Here is a 25,575-nt window from a genome sequence, read left to right on the forward strand (position 1 = left end):
CGTGAGCGGCGCTCGGCCCTCTGAAAACTGGTAAAGAACAGCTTATTTTTATTTTTTAAAACACAGACACAGGGGTACACAGGATTATTAAACAGACCAGACAGCATGGTATAAAGTGGGTTAACAACAACTTAAAAGGGGGAGTTGAGATTCCAAAGGGGGGGGGGGGGGCATTCTCGCCCCTACCTACGGATGCCCATGGAGGGGGTGTATGTGTGAGTACTGGGTGTAATGATTGTTTTATAGAATACGTTCTGTTGTATATTATGTCATCTTGTTTTTCTCCTGAAAATCCAACCAAAAAAACCTGTCTGATAGATAGCATGACCACTGATTTGGAACTATCTGATGGCCTGACTACAGTTGTTTGAAGGGTAAGGGAGACTGCCAACAACGTGTACAATCTGCTTGACATGGCAGGTCCGCTGTAAACCCTGTGTGCAGTACTTCCCTATACAGTGACCAATGGGCACACCACACGGGCTGCACTCCGCCCAACACACACGTCAGCTTGTCTATACTACATCTCACTCGTACAATCAGCCACTGCCGCGCCCCGTACAAACCCCGCCCAGACCCAGCGCCACACCCTTCGGTCACATTGGAAGTCACATGATAGGGATCACATGACGCCGTGTAGCCAGGAAGTGAAGCTGTCAGTAGGCCCGGGCAGTATGGAGAGATTAGACAAAACCGCTCTGAATGCCGCCAGCTTCCCTCCGCCAGACTTCAGGCAGTAAGTGGTGCCGCAATATCATAGAGGGTAGAAGGGGGGTGGGGGGTGTTGTACAGGGAATGGGTGTTCTATGACAGAGCACATTGTACCTTTCTCTTCATGGGCTGACAATGGTGCTGAGGGATAAATGGAGGTCAACGCAGAGTGTATGCGCTGCATTCAGGCTGGTCCTATCATCATCCCTCTATACATTAGCAGGCTGATCCCATCATCCCCCCCCCCCCCTATACATCAGCAGGCTGATCCCATCATCCCCTCCCCCCCTATACATCAGCAGGCTGATCCCATCATCCCCCCCCCTATACATCAGCAGGCTGATCCCATCATCACCCCCCCCCCATACATCAGCAGGCTGATCCCATCATCCCCCCCCCCCCTATACATCAGCAGGCTGATCCCATCATCACCCCCCTATACATCAGCAGGCTGATCCCATCATCACCCCCCCCCCCCATACATCAGCAGGCTGATCCCATCATCACCCCCCCCCTATACATAAGCAGGCTGATCCCATCATCACCCCCCCCTATACATCAGCAGGCTGATCCCATCATCACCCCCCCCCCCCCCCATACATCAGCAGGCTGATCCCATCATCACCCCCCCCCCCCATACATCAGCAGGCTGATCCCATCATCACCCCCCCCCCATACATCAGCAGGCTGATCCCATCATCCCCCCCCCCCCTATACATCAGCAGGCTGATCCCATCACCCCCCCCCCCCCCTATACATCAGCAGGCTGATCCCATCATCCCCCCCCCCATACATCAGCAGGCTGATCCCGTCATCATCACCCCCTATACATCAGCAGGCTGATCCCGTCGCCATCACCCCCTATACATCAGCAGGCTGATCCCGTCATCATCACCCCCTATACATCAGCAGGCTGATCCCATCATCCCCCCCCCCCCCCCTATACATCAGCAGGCTGATCCCATCATCCCCCCCCCCCCCTATACATCAGCAGGCTGATCCCATCATCACCCCCCCCCCACCATACATCAGCAGGCTGATCTTATCATCCCCCCCCCCCCTATACATCAGCAGGCTGATCCCATCATCACCCCCCTATACATCAGCAGGCTGATCCCATCATCACCCCCCCCCCCATACATCAGCAGGCTGATCCCATCATCACCCCCCCCCCTATACATCAGCAGGCTGATCCCATCATCACCCCCCCCCCCCATACATCAGCAGGCTGATCCCATCATCACCCCCCCCCCCCATACATCAGCAGGCTGATCCCATCATCACCCCCCCCCCCCATACATCAGCAGGCTGATCCCATCATCCCCCCCCCTATACATCAGCAGGCTGATCCCATCACCCCCCCCCTATACATCAGCAGGCTGATCCCATCACCCCCCCCCCTATACATCAGCAGGCTGATCCCATCATCCCCCCCCCCATACATCAGCAGGCTGATCCCGTCATCATCACCCCCTATACATCAGCAGGCTGATCCCGTCGCCATCACCCCCTATACATCAGCAGGCTGATCCCATCCCCCCCCCTATACATCAGCAGGCTGATCCCATCATCCCCCCCCCCCCTATACATCAGCAGGCTGATCCCATCATCACCCCCCCCATACATCAGCAGGCTGATCCCATCATTCCCCCCCCCCCCCCCTATACATCAGCAGGCTGATCCCATCATCACCCCCCCATACATCAGCAGGCTGATCCCATCATCACCCCCCCCATACATCATCAGGCTGATCCCATCATCACCCCCCCCCCTATACATAAGCAGGCTGATCCCATCATCACCCCCCCCATACATCAGCAGGCTGATCCCATCATCACCCCCCCCCCCCTATACATAAGCAGGCTGATCCCATCATCACCCCCCCTATACATCAGCAGGCTGATCCCATCATCACCCCCCCCCCCCATACATCAGCAGGCTGATCCCATCATCACCCCCCCCCCCATACATCAGCAGGCTGATCCCATCATCCCCCCCCCCCCTATACATCAGCAGGCTGATCCCATCATCCCCCCCCTATACATCAGCAGGCTGATCCCATCATCCCCCCCCCCCTATACATCAGCAGGCTGATCCCGTCATCATCACCCCCTATACATCAGCAGGCTGATCCCGTCGTCATCACCCCCTATACATCAGCAGGCTGATCCCATCACCCCCCCCTATACATCAGCAGGCTGATCCCATCACCCCCCCCTATACATCAGCAGGCTGATCCCATCACCCCCCCCCCCTATACATCAGCAGGCTGATCCCATCATCCCCCCCCCCTATACATCAGCAGGCTGATCCCATCATCCCCCCCCCCTATACATCAGCAGGCTGATCCCATCATCCCCCCCCCTATACATCAGCAGGCTGATCCCGTCATCATCACCCCCTATACATCAGCAGGCTGATCCCGTCGTCATCACCCCCTATACATCAGCAGGCTGATCCCATCACCCCCCCCCCTATACATCAGCAGGCTGATCCCATCATCCCCCCCCCCATACATCAGCAGGCTGATCCCATCATCCCCCCCCCTATACATTAGCAGGCTGATCCCATCACCCCCCCCCTATACATTAGCAGGCTGATCCCATCACCCCCCCCCCCCCCCTATACATCAGCAGGCTGATCCCATCATCTCTCCCCCCCCCCCTATACATCAGCAGGCTGATCCCATCATCTCTCCCCCCCCCCCCTATACATCAGCAGGCTGATCCCATCATCTCCCCCCCCCCCCCTATACATCAGCAGGCTGATCCCATCATCCCCCCCCTATACATCAGCAGGCTGATCCCGTCGTCATCACCCCCTATACATCAGCAGGCTGATTCCATCATCACCCCCTATGCAGTAGAGAGACACTGCATCTAAGTGTAGTATGATTAGTAGTCAATGCAATTAGGTAAAATCGCAACTCACAAGAAGTAAGATGTATAAAGACATGTCACATGGGTTGGCCTCTGTGCGATCTCGATCCTGGTAGCGGGCGGGTTTGGGCGCTGATGGAGGCTCATCAGCTCTGGTGGTTTTCAGGACACTAAGTGAATCTGAGAGTCACGTCCTTTTCAGCTGTGACGTCAGTGGGCTGGGTACGGAGGGCCATCGGGCACACATTCGGAGCATGCGTGCTTCTTCTTCAGCCAGTGAATTTTCCATACTGGTGTGGGGTTGTATTTATGCTGCTCACATGGGAGCTAGAGGCTACATTACCCAAGATGATGTGGGGTCACAATCCTATTACCACATTACCCAAAATGCTGTGGCTGACCCCGCCATCACTCCCTGTGCACCAGGCTGACCCCGCCATCACCCCCTGTGCACCGGGCTGACCCCGCCATCACCCCCTGTGCACCGGGCTGACCCCGCCATCACCCCCTGTGCACCGGGCTGACCCCGCCATCACTCCCTGTGCACCAGGCTGACCCCGCCATCACTCCCTGTGCACCAGGCTGACCCCGCCATCACTCCCTGTGCACCAGGCTGACCCCGCCATCACTCCCTGTGCACCAGGCTGACCCCGCCATCACTCCCATGTGCACCAGGCTGACCCCGCCATCACTCCCATGTGCACCAGGCTGACCCCGCCATCACTCCCATGTGCACCAGGCTGACCCCGCCATCACTCCCATGTGCACCAGGCTGACCCCGCCATCACTCCCATGTGCACCAGGCTGACCCCGCCATCACTCCCATGTGCACCAGGCTGACCCCGCCATCACTCCCATGTGCACCAGGCTGACCCCGCCATCACTCCCATGTGCACCAGGCTGACCCCGCCATCACTCCCATGTGCACCAGGCTGACCCCGCCATCACTCCCATGTGCACCAGGCTGACCCCGCCATCACTCCCATGTGCACCAGGCTGACCCCGCCATCACTCCCATGTGCACCAGGCTGACCCCGCCATCACTCCCATGTGCACCAGGCTGACCCCGCCATCACTCCCATGTGCACCAGGCTGACCCCGCCATCACTCCCATGTGCACCAGGCTGACCCCGCCATCACTCCCATGTGCACCAGGCTGACCCCGCCATCACTCCCATGTGCACCAGGCTGACCCCGCCATCACTCCCATGTGCACCAGGCTGACCCCGCCATCACTCCCATGTGCACCAGGCTGACCCCGCCATCACTCCCATGTGCACCAGGCTGACCCCGCCATCACTCCCATGTGCACCAGGCTGACCCCGCCATCACTCCCATGTGCACCAGGCTGACCCCGCCATCACTCCCATGTGCACCAGGCTGACCCCGCCATCACTCCCATGTGCACCAGGCTGACCCGGCCATCACCCCATGTGCACCAGGCTGACCCGGCCATCACCCCATGTACACCAGGCTGACCCGGCCATCACCCCATGTACACCAGGCTGACCCGGCCATCACCCCATGTACACCAGGCTGACCCGGCCATCACCCCATGTACACCAGGCTGACCCGGCCATCACCCCATGTACACCAGGCTGACCCGGCCATCACCCCCTGTACACCAGGCTGATCCCACCATCTCTGTGCAGTATTTCCATGCAGTATAGCAGCTTCCAGCAGGTCTTAAGACAGCAGCATGGTGTATGGAGGTCACACCTCCTAAAAATGCCTGCTTTCTGGTTTTGAGTGCCCATTCATTTCAATGGCTTGTCAAATGCACAGTAAAACACACAAAAAATAGCGCATTATCCTCTTTTACAAATCATTTAATATTCCAAACTGCATGGTGCGCGTTACCATGTGTTTTGTTGGCTACAAACGTGCTGTGTGTGCAAGATGCTATTGGGTAGTCATTACCAATTAAAGAGGAGCTCCTGTCAACTCCAGGCACCCCCACCAAAAAATGTAGCTGCTGACTTAATATCAGGACACTTACCTGTCCAGGGATACAGCATTTCCTTCATCTGAGCCAATTCTTCAGTCACCTTCTGATGCAGGCGGCAGTATCTTAGTTAAGGGAAACCGGCAGTGAAGCCTTCTGGCTTCACTGCCAGTTTCCTACTGCGCTGCGCTTTGTAAATAGTTCTGCAGTCTTCTGGAACCTGTGACATGTCCCAGAAAGCTGTGGAGGGGGCTGAACTTATGCACAGATTTCTCTCTTCTAGACACAAGGATTTGGCCTTGTGTGGCCACTTGTCACCAGACCATTTAATTCAGCAGCAATCTTCCCAAAGAATTATATGTGGATTGAATGTTTTCTGTACATTAGACAAGAGTCTGACACCATCAGACTAAGAGCTGTCACTCAACCTATGTTCTACAGTAGGAGTAGGCAACCATTGAGAGACTGAGATCTACCTGGACAACATTGAATACATCAAAGATCACCAGGGTGCAGTGCCCCCCCCCCTTTTATTTTATTTTTCATTTTTTAATGAAATTTACTAGCAAGCCCACAATAAAAAGGAAAGACAGTATGAAGAAAACAGAAGAAAAAATATACTATAACTAATGTTACTGTAAAAATATAAAAACCTACCTAAAAAGTTAGCTTCAGTAAGCAACTCAGCATTCACTTTCATTCACAATTTTTCATGCCAGGAAGTGATCGGTTACTCCCACAAGGCTGATGCCGAAGTTCAACGTTAACGCAGAACATCTGGTACCGCAGGCTGATTTTTTTGACTAGTTTCAGGCCTAACTATCTCCTCTGATTTCTGGACAGTGCAAGTAGTATTTAGGGCAGGGTCCAGGGCTCGGTAGTAGATAGGGGCAGGGTCCAGGGCTCGGTAGTAGGTAGGGGCAGTGTCCAGGGCTCGGTAGTAGGTAGGGGCAGTGTCCAGGGCTCGGTAGTAGGTAGGGGCAGTGTCCAGAGCTCTGTAGTAGGTAGGGGCAGTGTCCAGAGCTCTGTAGTAGGTAGGGGCAGTGTCCAGAGCTCTGTAGTAGGTAGGGGCAGTGTCCAGGGCTCTGTAGTAGGTAGGGGCAGTGTCCAGGGCTCAGTAGTAGGTAGGGGCAGGGTCCAGGGCTCGGTAGTAGGTAGGGGCAGGGTCCAGGGCTCGGTAGTAGGTAGGGGCTGGGTCCAGGGCTCGGTAGTAGGTAGGGGCAGTGTCCAGGGCTCGGTAGTAGGTAGGGGCAGTGTCCAGGGCTCGGTAGTAGGTAGGGGCTGGGTCCAGGGCTCGGTAGTAGGTAGGGGCAGTGTCCAGGGCTCGGTAGTAGGTAGGGGCAGTGTCCAGGGCTCGGTAGTAGGTAGGGGCAGTGTCCAGGGCTCGGTAGTAGGTAGGGGCAGTGTCCAGGGCTCGGTAGTAGGTAGGGGCAGTGTCCAGGGCACGGTAGTAGGTAGGGGCAGGGTCCAGGGCTCGGTAGTAGGTAGGGGCAGGGTCCAGGGCTCGGTAGTAGGTAGGGGCAGGGTCCAGGGCTCGGTAGTAGGTAGGGGCAGGGTCCAGGGCTCGGTAGTAGCGTCCAGAGATAAGGGAGATTATCTGGGGGAAACCTAAAGGTAACCCATACTGAGAGAATGCAATTGGGGGGGCGCTGACAGCTCCTGCAGGTAAATGTGACTGCTTGCATGTTATTGCTTCTGAAACAATTGGATAAAAATCAGTGATATATCACTATTTTATCTTTTTTTTTTTTTTTTAAATAAAATTATTTTTGGAAAGATTTTATTAAGATATGTTTCTTTTTAGGATACATTAATAATTTAGTTTATTCAGCATGAAATGGAGCTTAGTTATGTAGCATGAGTATATTCTGCAATATTTACATTTTTGGTAAACTCATTCAATAAATCCAAGCTTTGCAAGATAACATAATGCACTGCATTGATGCATTCACACAATTTCACAGTAACCATGAGATAAAACAAAGTTCCGAAATATTCCTTTATCCCATTGTTTTGCAAATCTATGTCCACTACAAACTGTATGATTGAATCGGTTCTGATATCGCCGTTTTAATAACCTAACAGCTTATTTTCTGAATCAGAAACCTTAATTTTGTTTGCAAATATTAAATATTCTAACTACCAGGAAGAATAAGCCCTTACATTTAAAGTGCACCTGTCTTTTCAGATCCATCATGGCAGCGCCTGTTAGCGGGCATCCACTTACCTGCTGCCGCCATGTCCCTCACCTTGCTGTGTCACTGCCGCATCACCAACCATCCTTTTAAAGTGAATGAGACTGTCATTGAGTCAACAGCGGGTCAGAGGAGGAGCCGCTGCATGACAGAGATGACAGTTGCTCTTTAAAAATGATGGTTTAAATCGAGCCTTTTTACTAGTGATTTAAATCATGATTTAAATTGTCATTTAAATCGAATCCACCCTGACTGTGAATGATCATCTTTGGACGCTAACCATCAAGAACCCCTGCTGGGTCTCCCACGTCATCACTAACGGTCCTATTCACAAGTGTTAATGGGCTGGGCCTAAATGGTGTGTTTGATATCAACATCAACCAAGGGCCTTCTTCCAGTTCTTATCCCCCATAAGAATAACATTGTAAGGACACAACATGTTTGAACCCTCCAGTCCTTGTTATTAATCGGCTTCTCTGTAATGTGGCATTATAGCTGCTTTTGTACAATAAATCCGTAGATATCTTAGTTCACGCTGATTAGACATATGCCGGTTTTCGGTAATTTGATATATCGCGGTATTGCATACCCACGGTATTGTTATTGTGGCATTTTTTAAATACCGAGTTTCTCTGCTCCTCAAGTCTGCCTGACTTTAGAATTGATACATTTTCAGTGAGCTGGATGACTCATTCACTCACTCAATAGAAACAGCTCTGGTAATATGATCCTAGAGTGAGAGACTTAGCTCCTCCCTGTAACCAATCAGACGGCTCCCACTCAGCACACACCCACATGCTTTTTCCAGGGCTCAGACACAGAAACACTGCTAATACAAGCAAGTTTCTGCAGATAGAATTACATAGATATTATATATATATATATACATATATAGATAGATAGATAGAGATATACATACATACATACATACATACATGGGCATAGCAACATATTATAAATATATATATATATATATATATATATATATATATATATATATATATACACACACACACACACACACACACACACACACACACACACACACACACACACACACACACACACACACACACACACACACACGCATAGCAGCCCACATTACATTATTATATAGCCATCAAGCAGTGTCTGGCCTACCTGGTGATGACTGGTCCTGGCGCTCTAATCCGATGGCCTGGTCTTTAAAGGGGCAAATCCTTGCGGTCCAGAAGTGGTTAAACCTGCAGGAGGACCGGTGTTTTTATCTATTAATGACTTTACTATTGCTTTAGGCCTGGTTCACATGTATGCGGGTTGGGGCACCACATTTGCACAGGCATAGCAGCCCATTGATGTGAATGGGCTTGAGCTGCTATGCCTGCGTTTTCGGCTGAAAAAAGGTGCATGCAGAATTTAAAAAAATGCAGCGGCAATGAAATCCATCCTTCTTTTGCACCATGCAACTTACCTGCCGTTGCTGCACACGCAAACTGTGTTTTTAAATGCCGTGCCCACGTATACAAAAAATGCAGAAAGCTTGCCAGAGCAGGAACTGCAGGTTAGTCGCATGGTGCAAAAGCAGGATGGATTTCAAGGCCACTGAATTTAAAAAAAATGCTGCATGCACCTTTTTTCTGCGGAAAATGAGGGCATAGCAGCCCGTTCAAATCAATGGGCTGCTATGCCTGTGCAAATGTGGGCTGCCAACCCGCATACATGTGAACCACCAACCCGCATACATGTGAACCAGGCCTAAAGCAATAGTAAAGTAATTTATAAATAACAACACCTCCTTCAGGTTTAACCACTTCTTGACCACAAGGATTTGCCCTCTTAATGACCAGGCCATCGGATCGGAGCCGAGCGCCAGGACCAGTTAGGCCAGACACTGCTTGATGACCTATTTTAGGCCTGGTTCACAGAGTCTGTACTGACTGACTATATAATAATGTGCAAAAGTGAACCAAAGTCCTTAAATTCAGCAATGAAATTCAAGTGAGGTAGAAATGTAATAATTGAATACCGTGATAATACCGTATACCGTGGCAAAACCTTAATCAATTAATCGCAGCATGAAAATCTGATATCATCACAAGCCTAACGCTGATATGACGTTTCTGGAAATCAAAAAAGCAGCACCCACTTACCATCACCGGAATGGCTTTCAGTGAGTTCTTTTCCAGCCTATTGTGGCGTTATGTTTATACAATACACGCATCATAAAATCTCTGCTTCATAATATTGTGGTGTAAACAGCCCGCCTGCTCGGTGAATCTTGTAGAAACTAGTGTGCGTTTTGTATGAGCTGGTGATTTCCCACATTCTCATAGAGACCTTGAAATGTGCCATTGTCCAGGCAGTTTCAAATAAACATTTGCACTCTCCTTCCCTCGAAGAGGACCAAACCCAGTTTTAAAAGGAATTCTGTACAAACATGAACAAATGTCATATACATTGCAGACCTTTCTCAAAATGCTAGTTGCCTGGCTATCTCTGGTTTCAGTCCTTTATTCCCATCTTTGTAGTGTGGTGTATCATCTAACCAGAATGCATGTTACGTGCAATAGCACATTGTGGTGTCATTTATTTTGAAAGATACCGCCACGCACGAAGGCAATGCAGCTTCAATGCACATAAGTTGCAGTGCACAGTAACATGTTGTGTATATTGTAGTGTTCTGCATTGTCTAAAATAATCAAAATCAAAAAAGTAATTTGTCAAAAATCGTAAAAATAGTTTAGGTACATTTGCAGCCCATTCATTAAAGTGGAGTTCCACCCATTTTTGGAACTTTAGATCTTTGTAATCCCCTTTAAAATGGCTTTTACCAATGGAAACTTTTTTTTTGCTAGTAAATACCTTAATTTCGGATTTATTCCTCCTCTCCTCACTTCCTGGTCCGATCGGCGATGACGTCATTCGGCGATCCGCAGTGTCTGCTGGGATGTATTCTATTCCAGAAATCTCAGTAGCTGTATCTGTACTGAGCCGTGCCTGCCCCGCCTCCGCCCCGCCTCCTCTCAATGAATTGCATTGTATGAATGTATTAAGGCTGTTCTCTGCCCAGCCTCCGCCCCGCCTCCTCTCAATACAACTCAATGAGAGGAGGCGGGGTGGAGGCGGGGCAGAGAACGGCCTTAATACATTCATACAATGCAACTGAATGAGAGGAGGCGGGGCGGAGGCGGGGCAGGCACAGCTCAGTACAGATACAGCTACTGAGATTTCTGGAATAGAATACATCCCAGCAGACACTGCGGATCGCCGAATGACGTCATCGCCGATCGGACCAGGAAGTGAGGAGAGGAGGAATAAAGCCGAAATTAAGGTATTTACTAGCAAAAAAAAAAAGTTTCCATTGGTAAAAGCCGTTTTAAAGGGGATTACAAAGATCTATGTATTAAAACCTATTAAAAATGGGTGGAACTCCGCTTTAATAAAACCACAACAAAACCCATTCATGCCCGAGGATGCCAGGGTCTACATTAGGGATAGACCGATTATCGAGGGCCGATATGCACTTTCCCCAATATATTGGCATCGGCCCCGGGACTGGCCGATATTGCCGATTATTTGTGTGATGTAATTTTGCCTTCTTAGGCCGCCTCCCTTGCCTTGGACAGCCTCGTCTGGAGTCAGGACTAGTCTCTTGGGAGTGTATCACAGCCATACACCCACCCACAGCAGCCTGGTGCCAGCCAACCACCCACATCCACAGGCACTGTACCAGCTAGCCACAGGCACTGTGCCAGCCAGCCAGCCACCCACAGACAGGGTGCCAGACAGCCAGCCATTAAGCATTAAACAAAAATTAACATGTTTAGTACCAGATTTGTGTCAAAGATTGTCTTTATTTTTAAAAACTTTAAATGTACAAAATATCAGCCGATACCAATACGTTGTGACCATAATATCGGTATCGGTCTATCCCTAGTTTACATGAACCTTAAAGTAGAACTATAGGCAAAACTTTTTTTTTTTCATTTTGGATAGTATGGGAAGGTTATAATACCTGTAAGTTTTATTTTTTTAAATCTGTGTCCCATTTGAGAGAGTTCCCTTCACATCCTTTCTCATAGCCAAAACAGGAAGTAATAGAAAATCCCTGCAAATAAGGGAATTATTTGGGGCACCCCAGGTCACCAGTACTGGTGTCACCATTGGAGGATTTCTCCTCTATTACTTTCCTAGGGACAACCTAAAATTTGGAATTTTCTTTTACTTCAATGATAATGGTAAACGGGACTAATAGGGTAAGTCTCCCTAACTGGGACACAGACAGCAATAAAAAACTGACGGGTGCTATAATCCCTCTCCTCTATCCAAAAATAGTTTTTTAGTTATACTTCAAAGACTAAGTTCACCTTTTCAGGTAGAATTTTAACTCTTCATAATCAAAGCCTTTTCTAATGTCTTTTCTGGCCAAGCCAGTGTGCTTATCTCTCACTTACTTAAAACATGGCAGCTTTGAATATTTACTTCTTGGTTCAAAATTTAAAAAAATAGCTTTCTGAGACCCAGCTTCCTGTAACATTATGCGACCTTCCAGGAAACATCCTATTCCATCATGCACGGCTTTCCTGCATCCTAGAATAGGCATGTTTTACCACTCCATACCTCCCTCCTTGCTGGAACACGGTATTTTGACACATTGCAGTTTGCACATTTTTTTACAGCATGGTTTTGCAACCGACAAAATGCATGTTTGCTTCTGCGTGTAGGGTGCCATTAACCGGTTGCCGACCGCCGAACGACGATCTACGTCGGCAGTCAGCCCCGGCCAGGCAAAGTGACGTATATATACGTCACTAGTCTGTCACTTGCTTGGGAGCCAATAGCGGGCGAGCGCGCCCACGGAGGCGGGCGAGCGCGCCCACGGAGGCGCGCTCCTGCCCCAGCTCGTTCCCCAGCAAGTCCGTGCGTGCGACCGGCGGACCCGATGTCCACCGGTCACTCACCGATCGTCGGTGCAGAGGGAGAAAGGCAGGCGGCTGATGTAAATCAGCCGCCTGTCATTCTACCCTGTGTAGAAACGGTGATCATACGGTTCTACTATGTAGGACCCGTTGATCACTGTTCCTACACTTCAAGCCACAGCCAATCACAGTAAGAATCACGCCCCTAGGGACATACACCACCCCTCACTCTCAAATAAAGTTAACCCCTTCACTACCAGTGTCATTTTGCAGTGACAGTGCATATGTATAGCACTGGTAACCCCAAAAGTGTCAAAAATGTCAGTCAAGGGTCCGATCTGTCCGCCGCAATGTCGCAGTACCGCAAAAAAAATTGCAGATCGCCGCCATTACTTGTTAAAAAAAAAAAAGACACCAAAAATGACAGAAATCTTTCCCTTAGTTAGTAAACTTTTGCGCAAACCAATCAAAATACGCTTTTTGCTTTTTTTTTTTTTTTTTTTTTCTTTTTTACCAAACATATGTAGCAGAATACAAATTGGCCAACAATGTTAAAACATTTTGATTTTTACGTTTTTTTTTTTTGGGGGGAATTTCATATAAAAAAATGTGAAAAATATTGTTTTTACAAAATTTACGCTTTTTTTTTGTTTATAGCGCAAAAAGTAAAAATCGCACAGGTGATCAAATACCACCAAAAGAAAGCTCTGTTTGTGGGAAAAAAAGGACGTCAAATTCGTTTATTTACAGCGTCGCACGACCGCGTAATTGTCCGTTAAAATCACGCAGTAAAAAATCGCAAAAAACCCCCTGGTCAGGAAGGGGGTAAAATCTTCCGGGGATTAAGTGGTTAACAATAAATGTCACCGAAAGTGCAACTAGTTCAGATGTATAAGGTGGCCATACACTGTATAAACTGACTGTACAATCTCTATAGATTTACCAAAATTATATAATAGTGGGACACACTGATCTATTCATTCACTCTGTATCCAGTCAGGCATGCCCTTGTACTACATAGTTGATGGTAGATCTAAAGGGGATTGTACAATCAGATTGTGTAGTGTATGGTAAGCCTTACAGACTTCCATACACATCTCCTGTTTTCAGTCCTACATCTCTGACCTACATAGGCTGTTATGTGAGCGTTCAGCTCAGGCAAACACTGCCAAATTAACAAAATTTACAAGATGAAAGTAACATACAAAACAATTGATTAGTAGAGGAAAACACTGGCTGTGTATAGATGGAGAACAGTACTCACTGACATTGCCTGCATTGGAGAAGCATGGAACTGCAGAGGTGGGTAGGACAAATCTCCTGGAGGGGGTGGGCAGGTGCAGGATGTCTGCTAATGAGGTCAGCTGCTTGAAGTACTTCCTTCTAACGGTTTTCATGTCCTAAGGACAAATACCAGGAAGTAATGCAGGAGTTTTCTTTAGGAGGCTGAGGTAAAGCCCGTCCTAGAATATAAAGAAAACTTTCTCTTTTCTAAAACAGAGGTACAATAATGGCATATTGGTACTTAGGGAAGCTGGAATTTAGAGAAAAAAAGTGAACTTAGCCTTTAATTTCCTGGCTCAGAAGTAGCTTGGAATTATTGAAGTGGGAAAAAAGTCCTACCTCCATTTAGGGGTCTTTGTCTCAGTATATACTGAAGTCTTTGGATCAGTTTAAAGTATAGCTAAAGGCAAAACTTTTATTTTTTATTTTTTTTTTTTTTTTACTTTTGGATATAGTAGAGGTGGGCTAGAACATTTTATTACTGTCTGTGCCCACGTTAGGGAGATTCACCCTCTCTATTTTTCCTGTTTACCATTATCATGGAAAGTAAAACCCATATTTTTGGCTGTCCCTAGAACAGTGATAGAAGGGAAATTTTCCAAAGGGGGTGGCTAGAACTGGTGACCCTGGTGAGATTTGTTGTCACTTCCTGCTTTGGCTATGGGATGTGAAGTGAAGAGAAATCTCCCATATGGGACACAGATGGCAAAAGTAAAAGGGATATAACACTCCCATACTATATCCAAAATAAATAATGTTTTGAGTTTAGTTATGCTTTAATTGCCTTCATTGCAAAAGGATAGTTCAGTAATAGTAACCTGCATATTTTCTTCCTTTAACAAGTATTCTGTGCAAAAAATGTTGCACACTGTAGATCAGCTTGATGTAAATAATCAGAATCCTGTGTTGGTTCTTTAACCACTTGACCTCTGGAAGGTTTTACCCCCTTCATGACCAGGACATTTTTGCTATTCAGCACTGTGCTACTTTAATTGGCAATTGCTCAGTCATGAGTAGATGTATTCTCTCAAAGCAGGTAACCGTACAATACATTGTATAGTTCTAAACAGACTCACCGGTATTGCACTGGATTAGATCCAACGAACACAATATTATTGTTCCTGAGTACCCTCTGTTTACCCATTTGCCTACTGGGCACTTTCACCCCCTTCCTGACAGGCCTATTTTCTGCTTTCAGTGCTGTCACACTTTGAATAATATTTGCGCGGTCATGCCTAACTTTACCCATATAAAATTTTTATAAATTTTTTTTAATGCTTTTTTTTGGTGGTATTATATCACCTCCTGGGTTTTTTCTTTTTTTTATATATAAACGTAAAAAACCAACTATATTTTATGCTTTCGGTTATAAAACCTATTCAATAAAGAAATCAAAAATGTAATATCTTCATAAATTTATGCCAAAATGTACTCTGCTACATGTCTTTTAAAAAAAAAAAATCTCAATAAATGTACATTAATTGTTTTGTGTGAGAGTTATAGTGTCTACAAACTATGGTATTTACACTGCAATTTACGCAGCTATGACGTTAGACTGTAATGGCAGTGATCAGCGACTTATAGTGTGACTGTGATAGGGTGGTGGGCAATCTGGTGCTAAGAGACACTAGCTGGGGGAGGGTCACTAGCTGACACTGACATCACTAGTTACACTAATACAGTTATCAGTGCTAATACTGTACATAGATGCTGTACTAATGACACTGACTGGGAAGGGGGTTTACATGTAGGGGCAATCAAGGGGTTAACTGTGTGCCAACAAGTGTTTTGTTTGCTGCTTTTTCTTACTGACCTGGCTGATTTTTCTTCTTGCTTTTCGTGGAGAAGAAACAGCCAGATTGCTGCTTACAGCACACAGAATTCTGTATGTTTGCCCAGTCATAGCACGGGTCAGCAGGGGGCGCTCACCCTGAACCCAAATGACAGGGGCAACATACAGGTACGTTGTCCAGCCTACCTGTGCCTCCCGTCTGCAGTAAATCTGTGGGCGGGCGGCAAGTAGTAGTTGTTACACTGGACAGCACTTTTTTTTTTTTGTTCAAAAGTTTTGCTTTCTGGAAAAACTTTTATTGATTATGATAGACCCCTTAACATGGAACGCAAACATCATTTCAGAATGACTGTATCACTTAGGAATCCTGAGAAATCTGCAATAAACTTTTAATGACTATAATGTATTTAATAGAGAAGCAAGGCCAAAGCTCTTTTGGCCATACTTCTTCTTCTGTGGGTCACTGGAGTACACTTAGTTCTTAATCCTGATCTTCATACTTACTCGTTCTTGGTCACTGACACAGGATTTTGAAGTCATCTGATTAGCCAGATGATTAGCATTTTCAAAACCACAATCAAGAATAGCTGTCTTTGTATTTATTTCTCTTTATTACAGTTCTCCATTAGGATGTGTAATGGCAATAATCCTGCTTGTTCTTTCCTTTGCAGAAATGACGGTTCCTTACTTTCTACATTGAAGACATTACTATTTTTTACTATCCTAATGATCATGCTTCCGATTGGCCTTTACTTCTCCTCCAAGGTTTATGTATTTGAAGGTCAGTAAGTTCATTACAATCAGTTTATTATCTTTCAAGTCAATGAGGAAAAACTGGCCAATTCGCTGCTTCAGGTGAGAGGTGTAATTCGGAGGACAGGTGGGACTGGGTGCTAGCCCCGGCTCGCATCCATGTACACAACTTGGCTGCACACTTCTGCTGGTCCAATAGATTTATTGAAACATGTATAAAACTGCCACAAGGACACAGACCATAGAAAGATTGAGGCTTTTCACACTGAAAACATGCTTCTTCAAAACCTAGGGGAATACTGAATCCACACTTCTTAAATAGGAGCCCCCCCCCCCCCCAATCAGAGGTGCTAGGTGATATAATCAGTTCTGTCTGTGTCTTGATAAGCAAATAAAAGCATTTCACATACAAAAGTGAAGAGAGGAAAAAAAAATGTTTTTGCCTAAAACCCACAAAGGTTTCATTCCCTTACAAGTTAGTCCAATTATATTGGGGATTGGTTCCCTAAACAAAGGGACAATGGTTGGATAGATATTTAACTGCGACTAGTAGTCCAACTCCCTGCATACCTAAAAGATACAAATTTTCTTCTACAATTAATGATGGACTTTACCTGGGAGGCAGACTACTCGTGGGTGACTTGCGATTTCAAAAGCCTTTACTCTTCTATACCCAATCACTTGGCCATTGAGACGGTCTCTTTTCATTTAGAAACATGTACTGATTTGGCAATTGAACATTGTATGTTTATCCTGGAAGTAGTTACGTTTCTATTGTCCCATAATTATTTTGTGTTTGATGGGGTGTTCTACCTTCAGAGGTGCGGGGCGGCAATGGGGGGCCAAGTTTTCGCCCTCTGTTGCCAACCTCTATGTGGGTTGGTGGGAACGGTCCCGTTTTTTTGGGGGGTGAAAACCCTTTGGGACCACACATCAAACTTTATTTAAGGTATATTGATGATCTCCTCCTGGTGGTTAACAATGGTCCTGACGGCTTGGATTGCTTTTAAAACTATCTAAATGACAATACCAAAAATCTTGTCATTTACGGGTACAGCTGCCAGCAGAGAGATCTGCTATCTGGATGTCTGCCTCACAGGAGACAAGCCAGGTATCTTTGTACAGGAAACCTCTATCTGGCCACCCAAAGCATACCTTTTTAAGGGTATCCCCATGGGGCAATTTCTACGCATTAGAAGTATTTGTAGTAGCAAACCACAATTTGAAAAAGAGGCAAGGTTGCTCTATAGATGATTCTTAGACGGGGTACCCAAAATTGATGCTAAATGGGGCACTGACAATAGCAAAGAATAAGAGATGATTTGTTGAGCCAAAAAAGGAACAAAGAGGACTCGCATAAAAACAAATTAACCCTCTCAACCCCCTTCAGTGTTGAATTTGGCCAAGTTAAGGAAATTCTCAGTAAGCATTTACCTCTTCTAAATATGGATGAGATTTGTGACAATATTTTAAAGGAAGGGGGTTAACATAGTACCCACTTTGGGTAAGTCTTTCCCTAGTTTTTTTTTCACAGAGATAACAAAGTGCAGTCACCTACTTGGCTTACCTGGTCATTTTAAACTTGGGACACCAGGATGCCCATGTTGTAGTCATAGCTTAGGGGGCAAAACATTTAGATCTTCTGCCAACCAGAAAGAGTTTGAGATTCAATCATTCCATAACTGCAATACCAGTTATGTTACATATTTGGTTTTGATTTAGGCTTTGCAACATAAAATACGTTGGTAGGACTACGAGACATCTTAGAGACCATTTCTATGAACATGTACAGCGTGGAGAAAAACCTGGTCCCAACTCATGACCCTCGAAGGAAAAAAAAAAAGTTTCAAAAAATGAAACAATGATTTATTAATAAGCAGGCATTGAAGAAACTAGAAAAGAGATTTGTCGGTCACTGTAATTTCATTTGTTACTCTGGTTTGCTGACTGGTGCTGTCATCCTATATCTGTAACCTTACCAGAGAACGTAGGAGTATTCTGGTTCCCCTTGCCACTTTTTTTGTTGAAGGTTTTTTTTTTTTTTTCTTTTTTATTTAATGTGTTTTTTGTGTTTCTTTAGTGGGACTTCTACATACATCTTTTATAACGTATTTAGAAATCTAGATTGACAAAAATATTACCATTATATGCATTTTACACTTTAAGGAATTGTAGTAGTATTATTTACTGCATTTATTTTCAATACACTTTCGGTAAGTTAACCATACAGTACATGTCCTTTTAAACCCCCAATCACACCGGTGCAACTTGTCATGCAATTTAACAGTCACACCCTATTGTCAGCCATGGTAGCAGTTAAATAGACTAACGCAAAGTGGCCCATCATTGTGAAGTGGAAGGAAAATGATAAATGTTTTTCAACATTTTTTACAAATAAATATCTGAAAAGTGTGGCGTGCATTTGTATTCCACCCCCTTTACTCTGATACCCCTAACTAAAATCTAGTGTAACCAATTTCCTTCAGAAGTCACCTAATTAGTAAATATAGTCCACCTGTGCGTAATTTAATCTCCATATAAATACAGCTGTCCTGTGAAGCCCTCAGAGGGCCTTAGTGAACAAACAGTATCCTGAAAACCAAGGAACACACCAGACAGGTAGGGGATACAGTTGTGGAGAATTAAAGCAGGGCTAGGTTATTAAAAAAAAAAAAAAAAAAAAAAAATCCCAAGCTTTGAACATCTCACGGAGAACTGTTCAATCCATCATCCAAAAATGGAAAGGGTATGGCACAACTGCAACCTGGCAAGATATGGCCGGGCAAGGAGAACCCTAATCGGAGAAGCAGCCAACAGGCCCATTATAACTCTGAAGGAGCTGCAGAGATCCACAGCTCAGGTGGGAGAATCTGTCCACAGGACAACTTTTAGTCGTGCACTCCACAAATCTGGACTTTTTTTTTTTTTTTTTTTTTTAAGCAGGGACAGGGAAGCTGGTCAGAGTTGATGGGAAGATGGATGGAGCCAAATACAGGGCAATCTTAGAAGAAAACCTGTTAGTCTCTGCAAAAGAGTTGAGACTGGTGTGGAGGTTCACATTCCAGCAGGACAACAACCCTAAACCTACAGCCAGAGCTACAATGGAATGGTTTAGATCAAAGCAGATTCATGTGTTAGAATAGCCCAGTCAAAGTCCAGACCTAAATCCAATAGAGAATCTGTGGTAAGACTTGAAAATTGCTGTTCATGGATGCTCTCCAACCAATCTGACAGAGCTTGAGCTATTTTGCAAAGAAGAATGGGCAAAAATTTCACTCTTTAGATGTGCAAAGCTGGTAGAGACATCCAAAAAGACTTGCAGCTGTAATTGCAGCGAAAGGTGGTTCTACAAAGTATTGACTCAGGGGGGGCTGAATAAAAATGCACGCTATACTTTTCAGATATTTATATATAAAAAAATTTGAAAATCTTTTATAATTTTCCTTCCACTTCACAATTATGTGCCACTTTGTGTTGGTCTATCGTAGGGGTACTCAATTAATATTCACAGAGGTCCAGTTGGTAACATTTTCTTTCTGCAGAGGTCCGTATCTCACTTTTCGGCTATGACTCTTTCACGTCACAGCCCCCCTTTAAATTAGTGTCCTCAGTCCCCCTTTTTCTATCGGAACCCCCCCTTACATCAACATCAGAGCCCCCAACATTAGAGACCCGCTTACATCACAACCCCCCCCCCCCCACATTACAGCTCACCCACTCCTGACATCACAGCCCTCCATCTCGCATCACAAACCCATCATATCACAGCCACCTTCTGATATTACAGCCCCCACATATTATAGTGCCCCCCCATATCACAGCCCCCTTTCACATCACAGCTCCCCCATACCACAGCCCCCTTTCACATCACAGCTCCCCATATCAAAGCTCCACCCTCACATCACAGCCACCATATCGCAGCTTCCTCCTCTCGCATCACAGCACCCCCATATCACAACTTCTCCCTTTTACATCACAGCTGCCAATATCAGAGCACCCCCCCCCCCTATTCTCATCCCAGCTCCCTATATCACAGCTCCCCCTCTCACACATTACAGCTCCCCCTTCTCCCATCACAGCCCCCCCCCCCCCCCCATTTCACAGTTTCTCCCTCTCACATCACAGCCCTTCAGTATTATAGATCCCCCCTCTTGCAGCCCCTTATATCACAGCCCACCCCTCAGTCCCCCCTGGGTGCACTCGGCTGCTGCTGCTAGGCTCCGTGCCATCCGCCCTCCTCCTTGCTTTTGGGTTCAGCGGTGTGCGAGTGCATTGGTGGGGGACAGGGGTTGGGCAGCTGCCACTCCCCCTGTAGACATTCTGTTCCTCCCGCCTGCTCTGCTGTGACTTCAACAGCGGCAAGGGCGGGAGTGTGCATGTGGGGGGGAGGGGATCCGGGTCCTCCTTGCTGTGGGTTCAGAGGTGGGCTACTAGTGCAGCGGGGGAGGGATTGGCAGCTGCCGCTCCCCCTGTAGATCTTCCGTTCCTCACAAGTCACAGCAGAGCAGGCGGGGGTCTGGGTCCAGGTCCACCCTGCCATTCCTCCATTCCTCCTGCCCCCTACCGGGAAGTGATCCTTACCAGCTGCAGTGGCAGGAGGAGAGGAGTCCGCTCAGGCTGCTGGGAGGTGTGGCTGCGGTTCAGACTGGACTGTCACTTGGTCTGTGTCCAGAACGTGGTCCGCCATTTAAGGACAACTGGTCTAGCACATGAAATCCTAATAGAATACATACACATTTTTAGTTTTAACAAAATGTGAAAAATTTCAAGGGACATAAATACTTGTGTATAGTGTATATGTATGTATGTGTGTATATAAAATCAATTTCCCAAATCATTAACTGTAGGCAAACTATTCAAAACCAGACACTCCACTATATACTGTATTTACTAGCATCCCATAAGTAAAATCGTGCTCGGGTTGGTTTTTAATTCACATCTTTAAGCACTGCTGGTTATCCATAAATGTTTTCCTCATTTACTTCAAAGATTATACATCAAGGTATGGATCATCCCCTACAAAAAAATGACAACTGATAGATGAGCTCTAGAACAAAATGTTAGGTTACAAATAGACATATGCCGGTTTTCGGTATTTCGATATATCGCGGTATTGCATACCCACGGTATTGTTATTGTGGCATTTTTAAAATACCGAATTTCTCTGCTCCTCAGTCTGACTTGTGAATTGATACATTTGGATGTCTCATTTCTCACTCAGCAGTTCACTCACTCAATAGAAAACAGCTCTTGTAATATGATCCTAGAGTGAGAGACTTAGCTCCTCCCTTTAACCAATCAGACGGCTCCCACTCAGCACACACCCACATGCTTCCTTCCCGGGCTCAGAGAGACACAGTGAGAGACACAGTGCCTGCCTTCTACAAGTGTCTGCAAGTACTTTTACCATACACTGTCACTAGACAGACAGATAGATGGAGAGATAGATATACAGATAGATATACAGATAGATGGAGAGATAGATATACAGATAGATGGAGAGATAGATATACAGATAGATGGAGAGATAGATATACAGATAGATGGAGAGATAGATATACAGATAGATGGAGAGATAGATATACAGATAGATGGAGAGATAGATATACAGATAGATGGAGTGATAGATATACAGATAGATGGAGAGATAGATATACAGATAGATGGAGAGATAGATATACAGATAGATGGAGTGATAGATATACAGATAGATGGAGAGATAGATGGAGATAGAGATATAGATAGAGATGGAGATATAGATAGATAGATAGAAATGCATACACGGGCATAGCAGTATATATATATATATATATATATATATATATATATATATATATATGATACACAGGCATAGCAGCCCACATTACATTATTACATAGCCATCAAGCAGTGTCTGGCCTACCTGGTGATGACTGGTCCTGGCGATCCGATCCGATGGCCTGGTCATTAAAGGGGGCAAATCCTTGCGGCCCAGAAGTGGTTAAACCTGCAGGAGGAGCGGTGTTTTTATTTGTAAATTACTTTACTATTGCTTTAGGCCTGGTTCACATGTATGCAGGTTAGCGGTTCACATGTATGTGGGTTAGCGGTTCACATGTATGCGGGTTGGCGGTTCACATGTATGTGGGTTAGCGGCCCATATTTGCACAGGGATAGGGATAGCAGCCCATTGATTTGAATGGGGTTGGGCTGCTATGCCTGCGTTTTCAGCAGAATTTAAAAAAATGCAGTGGCGGTGAACCCCATCCTGCTTTTGCACCATGCGACTTACTTGCAGTTCCTGCACACGCAAACTGTTTTTAAATGCTGGGCCCATGTATTTAAAAACGCAGAAAGCTTGCCAGAGCAGGAACTGCAGGTAAGTCGCATGGTGCAGAAGTATGATGGATTTAAAGGCCACTGCATTTTTTTAAAATGCTGCATGCACATTTTTTCTGCTTAAAATGAGGGCATAGCAGCCCATTCAAATCAATGGGCTACTATGCCTGTGCAAATGTGGGCCACCAACCCGCATACATGTGAACCGCCAACCCGCATACATGTGAACTAGGCCTAAAGCCTGTGAAAAGTAATTTACAAATTAAAAACACCGCTCCTCCTGCAGGTTTAACCACTTCTGGGCCGCAAGGATTTAGCCCCTAATGACCAGGCTATCGGATCAGAGCGCCAGGACCAGTCATCACCAGGTAGGCCAGACACTGCTTGATGGCTTATTTTAGGCCTGGTTCACAGAGTCTGTACTGACTGACAATATAATTATGTGTAAAAGTGAACCAAAGTCCCTAAATTCAGCAATGAAATTGAAGTGAGGTAGAAATTTAATAATTTAAGTTTAATAATTGAATACCGTATACCGTGACAAAACCCTAATCAATTAATCGCAGCATGGAAATCTGATATCGTCACATGCCTAGTTACAAAGAACAGTCTTTATTTCATGAAAATTTAACAAATGCATAAGACACAAGTAAAGGTGTCTGTACTGTAGTGACCAATTAAATAACTTTTTTTGTCAATATGGGAAAGTAACCCACTCCAGTTCTTATCATTGCTAGTTTTTTAGGAGTTGAAAAAGCACACTGTAAAAGTAAAGCATGGCTATACACTATTTGATCTTTTTTTTTTTTTTTTTAACAGCGCGGATGGACAAATTTCCCATTGAGTCTACTCAAACGGCGGATGCATCTGATTGGATGCAACTGCTGTTCAGCCACCAGTATTTTTCACTCGAGGGATGTCACCGCAGGTAGCCAAAAGGGTCACTAACTGTGGAAATTGGCCATGCTTATAAATAGATTAAGATAAGCAGATGATCAGTTTTAGAAATTATCCCAATCCGATAAAAACCTATATTATGTTATACATTCATTGCCTTTTAATAACTTCGGATACTCCACTGCAAGGTGGATTTTTTTTTTTTTAAACTCCTGGAAGTAGGCTTTAAACCTGTCATAAGAGAAACACAAGAGTTGTCATGGCTTGCCTTCTTAGGAAAATGCAATTTGCCGAAAAAGGCAATCGCTTTATATATAATTTATGCATGTACCAAGTCTTGGATAATAGGGGAAGAATGGGTTAATTGGTGTAATTACAACCAGATGCAAACTTAATTATTTGTGCTAATGCATATCTTCCTAATTTGTTTTATAGGTGCATACGGTATGTCTAACAGGGACAGCTATTTCTATGCCGCAATAGTGGCTGTCGTTGCTGTGCACGCGGTCCTGGCCTTATTTGTATACGTGGCATGGAATGAAGGCTCCAAACAGTTGCGTGAAGGAAAGCAAGACTGAGCACTGCTGGTATAGCTCAATAAATGGACTTTGGATGTACTGAGAAGCAAAGTATATCCCATGTAAATTTGAATTGTTTTTTTGACTTGCAAGTGCTTGAAAAGAATGGCAAAAACTGTGATTTCCTTTGAAACCTATTTATTTAGGTGTACATATTTTTATTCAGGTACATCTTTTTCCTTTTCTTAAGATTTGTTTTACCAACTACAGCAAATTGTTTATTCCCAGACAATTTAAAATTGAGGATTTGATTTTTTTTTTTTATTCAGCTTTGTGATCCTTCATTTGCACTATTTTGCCCCTTAAGGGCCCTTTCACACGGGCGCTCCGTATGTCCGCAAATCATCCTGTTTTTTTGCGGATGATTTACGGACATAATGTAAGTCAATGGCATTGCGGATGTCAGCGGAATACCATCCGCTGACATCCGATTTTCTTCCTTTCAGTTCTGTTCCGTTTTTTGGAATGAAACAGAACCCTATTTTTCCTCCGTTCAAAAAACGGAAAGGAAGGAAAATCTGATGTCAGCGGTGTCATCCGCTGACATCCGCAATGCCCATAGACTTACATTATGTCCGCATATCATCCGCAAACGGATGGGATGATATGTGGACATACGGAGCAGATGACACAAATGTCATCCGCTCCGTGATAAAAAAAAAAAAAAGTCCTGCAGCGGAGCCAAACACCGCAGTGGCCGTGTGAAAGAAGCCTTAGGTTTATTCCAGAATCGTGGAGCAGTTTTTATATCTGAACATGATTTAGGACTTCCTCAGCCCCTGCAATTGTATGATATGTTCTTTCCAGGTCATCTTGTAAATGAAGTGTGATTGCAGACATTTGAATTGCTCTGCACTGTTTCAGTGGGAAGCATTCCAGCTTTTTATTAAAGCCTAAAGTGATTGTAAAGCTTCCATTTTTTTCATAATAAACATGTACTTTACCTGCTCTGTGCAATGGTTTTGCACAGAGCAGCTCTGAACTGCCTCTTTTCAGGTCCCCTGTTGGCACTCTTTGCTCCTCCACTTATTCGTGGGTCCCCAGAGATAGCCACCTCCCACCTCTTAAGGGGGCCCACCTGCAATCGAGCTCCAGAGCTGCACTAACAGCACAGTTTAGAACCCCCCCACTGCTGCCATTGTGAGAAGAGAGCGAGCCACTACAGATGGCACTGGATCTAGATCAGGCTCAGGTAAGTATACAGGGGGTGAGAAGGCAGTACAGATACAGGGACATGTTTTACAATAATGTAGGGAATGCATTAAGATGAAAAATGCCTGGTCTTTACAACCACTTGAATGGGTATCAAAATGTTCCCTACACTA

At 45.6% G+C, this 25,575-nt stretch overlaps 1 protein-coding gene across 1 annotated transcript; it reads left to right on the forward strand.

The window, feature by feature from the left end:
- Positions 1–591: 591 nt before the first annotated feature.
- VMA21 (vacuolar ATPase assembly factor VMA21) lies at positions 592–24,326 on the forward strand. The gene is made up of 3 exons (XM_082262550.1): positions 592–736; positions 16,376–16,485; positions 24,108–24,326. Exons 1-3 carry the CDS (start codon positions 627–629, stop codon positions 24,248–24,250), a joined length of 363 nt encoding a protein of 120 aa, XP_082118676.1. The 5' UTR covers positions 592–626; the 3' UTR covers positions 24,251–24,326.
- Positions 24,327–25,575: the final 1,249 nt, after the last annotated feature.

Source organism: Pelophylax lessonae, assembly GCF_965119305.1.
Source record: "Pelophylax lessonae genome assembly, chromosome: 7".
Taxonomy (NCBI): domain Eukaryota; kingdom Metazoa; phylum Chordata; class Amphibia; order Anura; family Ranidae; genus Pelophylax; species Pelophylax lessonae.

Coding starts and splice junctions, on each gene's coding strand:
- VMA21 (XM_082262550.1), top strand. CDS start 627: ATGACGCCGTGTAGCCAGGAAGTGAAGCTGTCAGTAGGCCCGGGCAGT. Junction 737..16,375: donor CCTCCGCCAGACTTCAGGCA/GTAAGTGGTGCC, acceptor TTTCCTTTGCAG/AAATGACGGTTCCTTACTTT. Junction 16,486..24,107: donor CAAGGTTTATGTATTTGAAG/GTCAGTAAGTTC, acceptor TTTGTTTTATAG/GTGCATACGGTATGTCTAAC.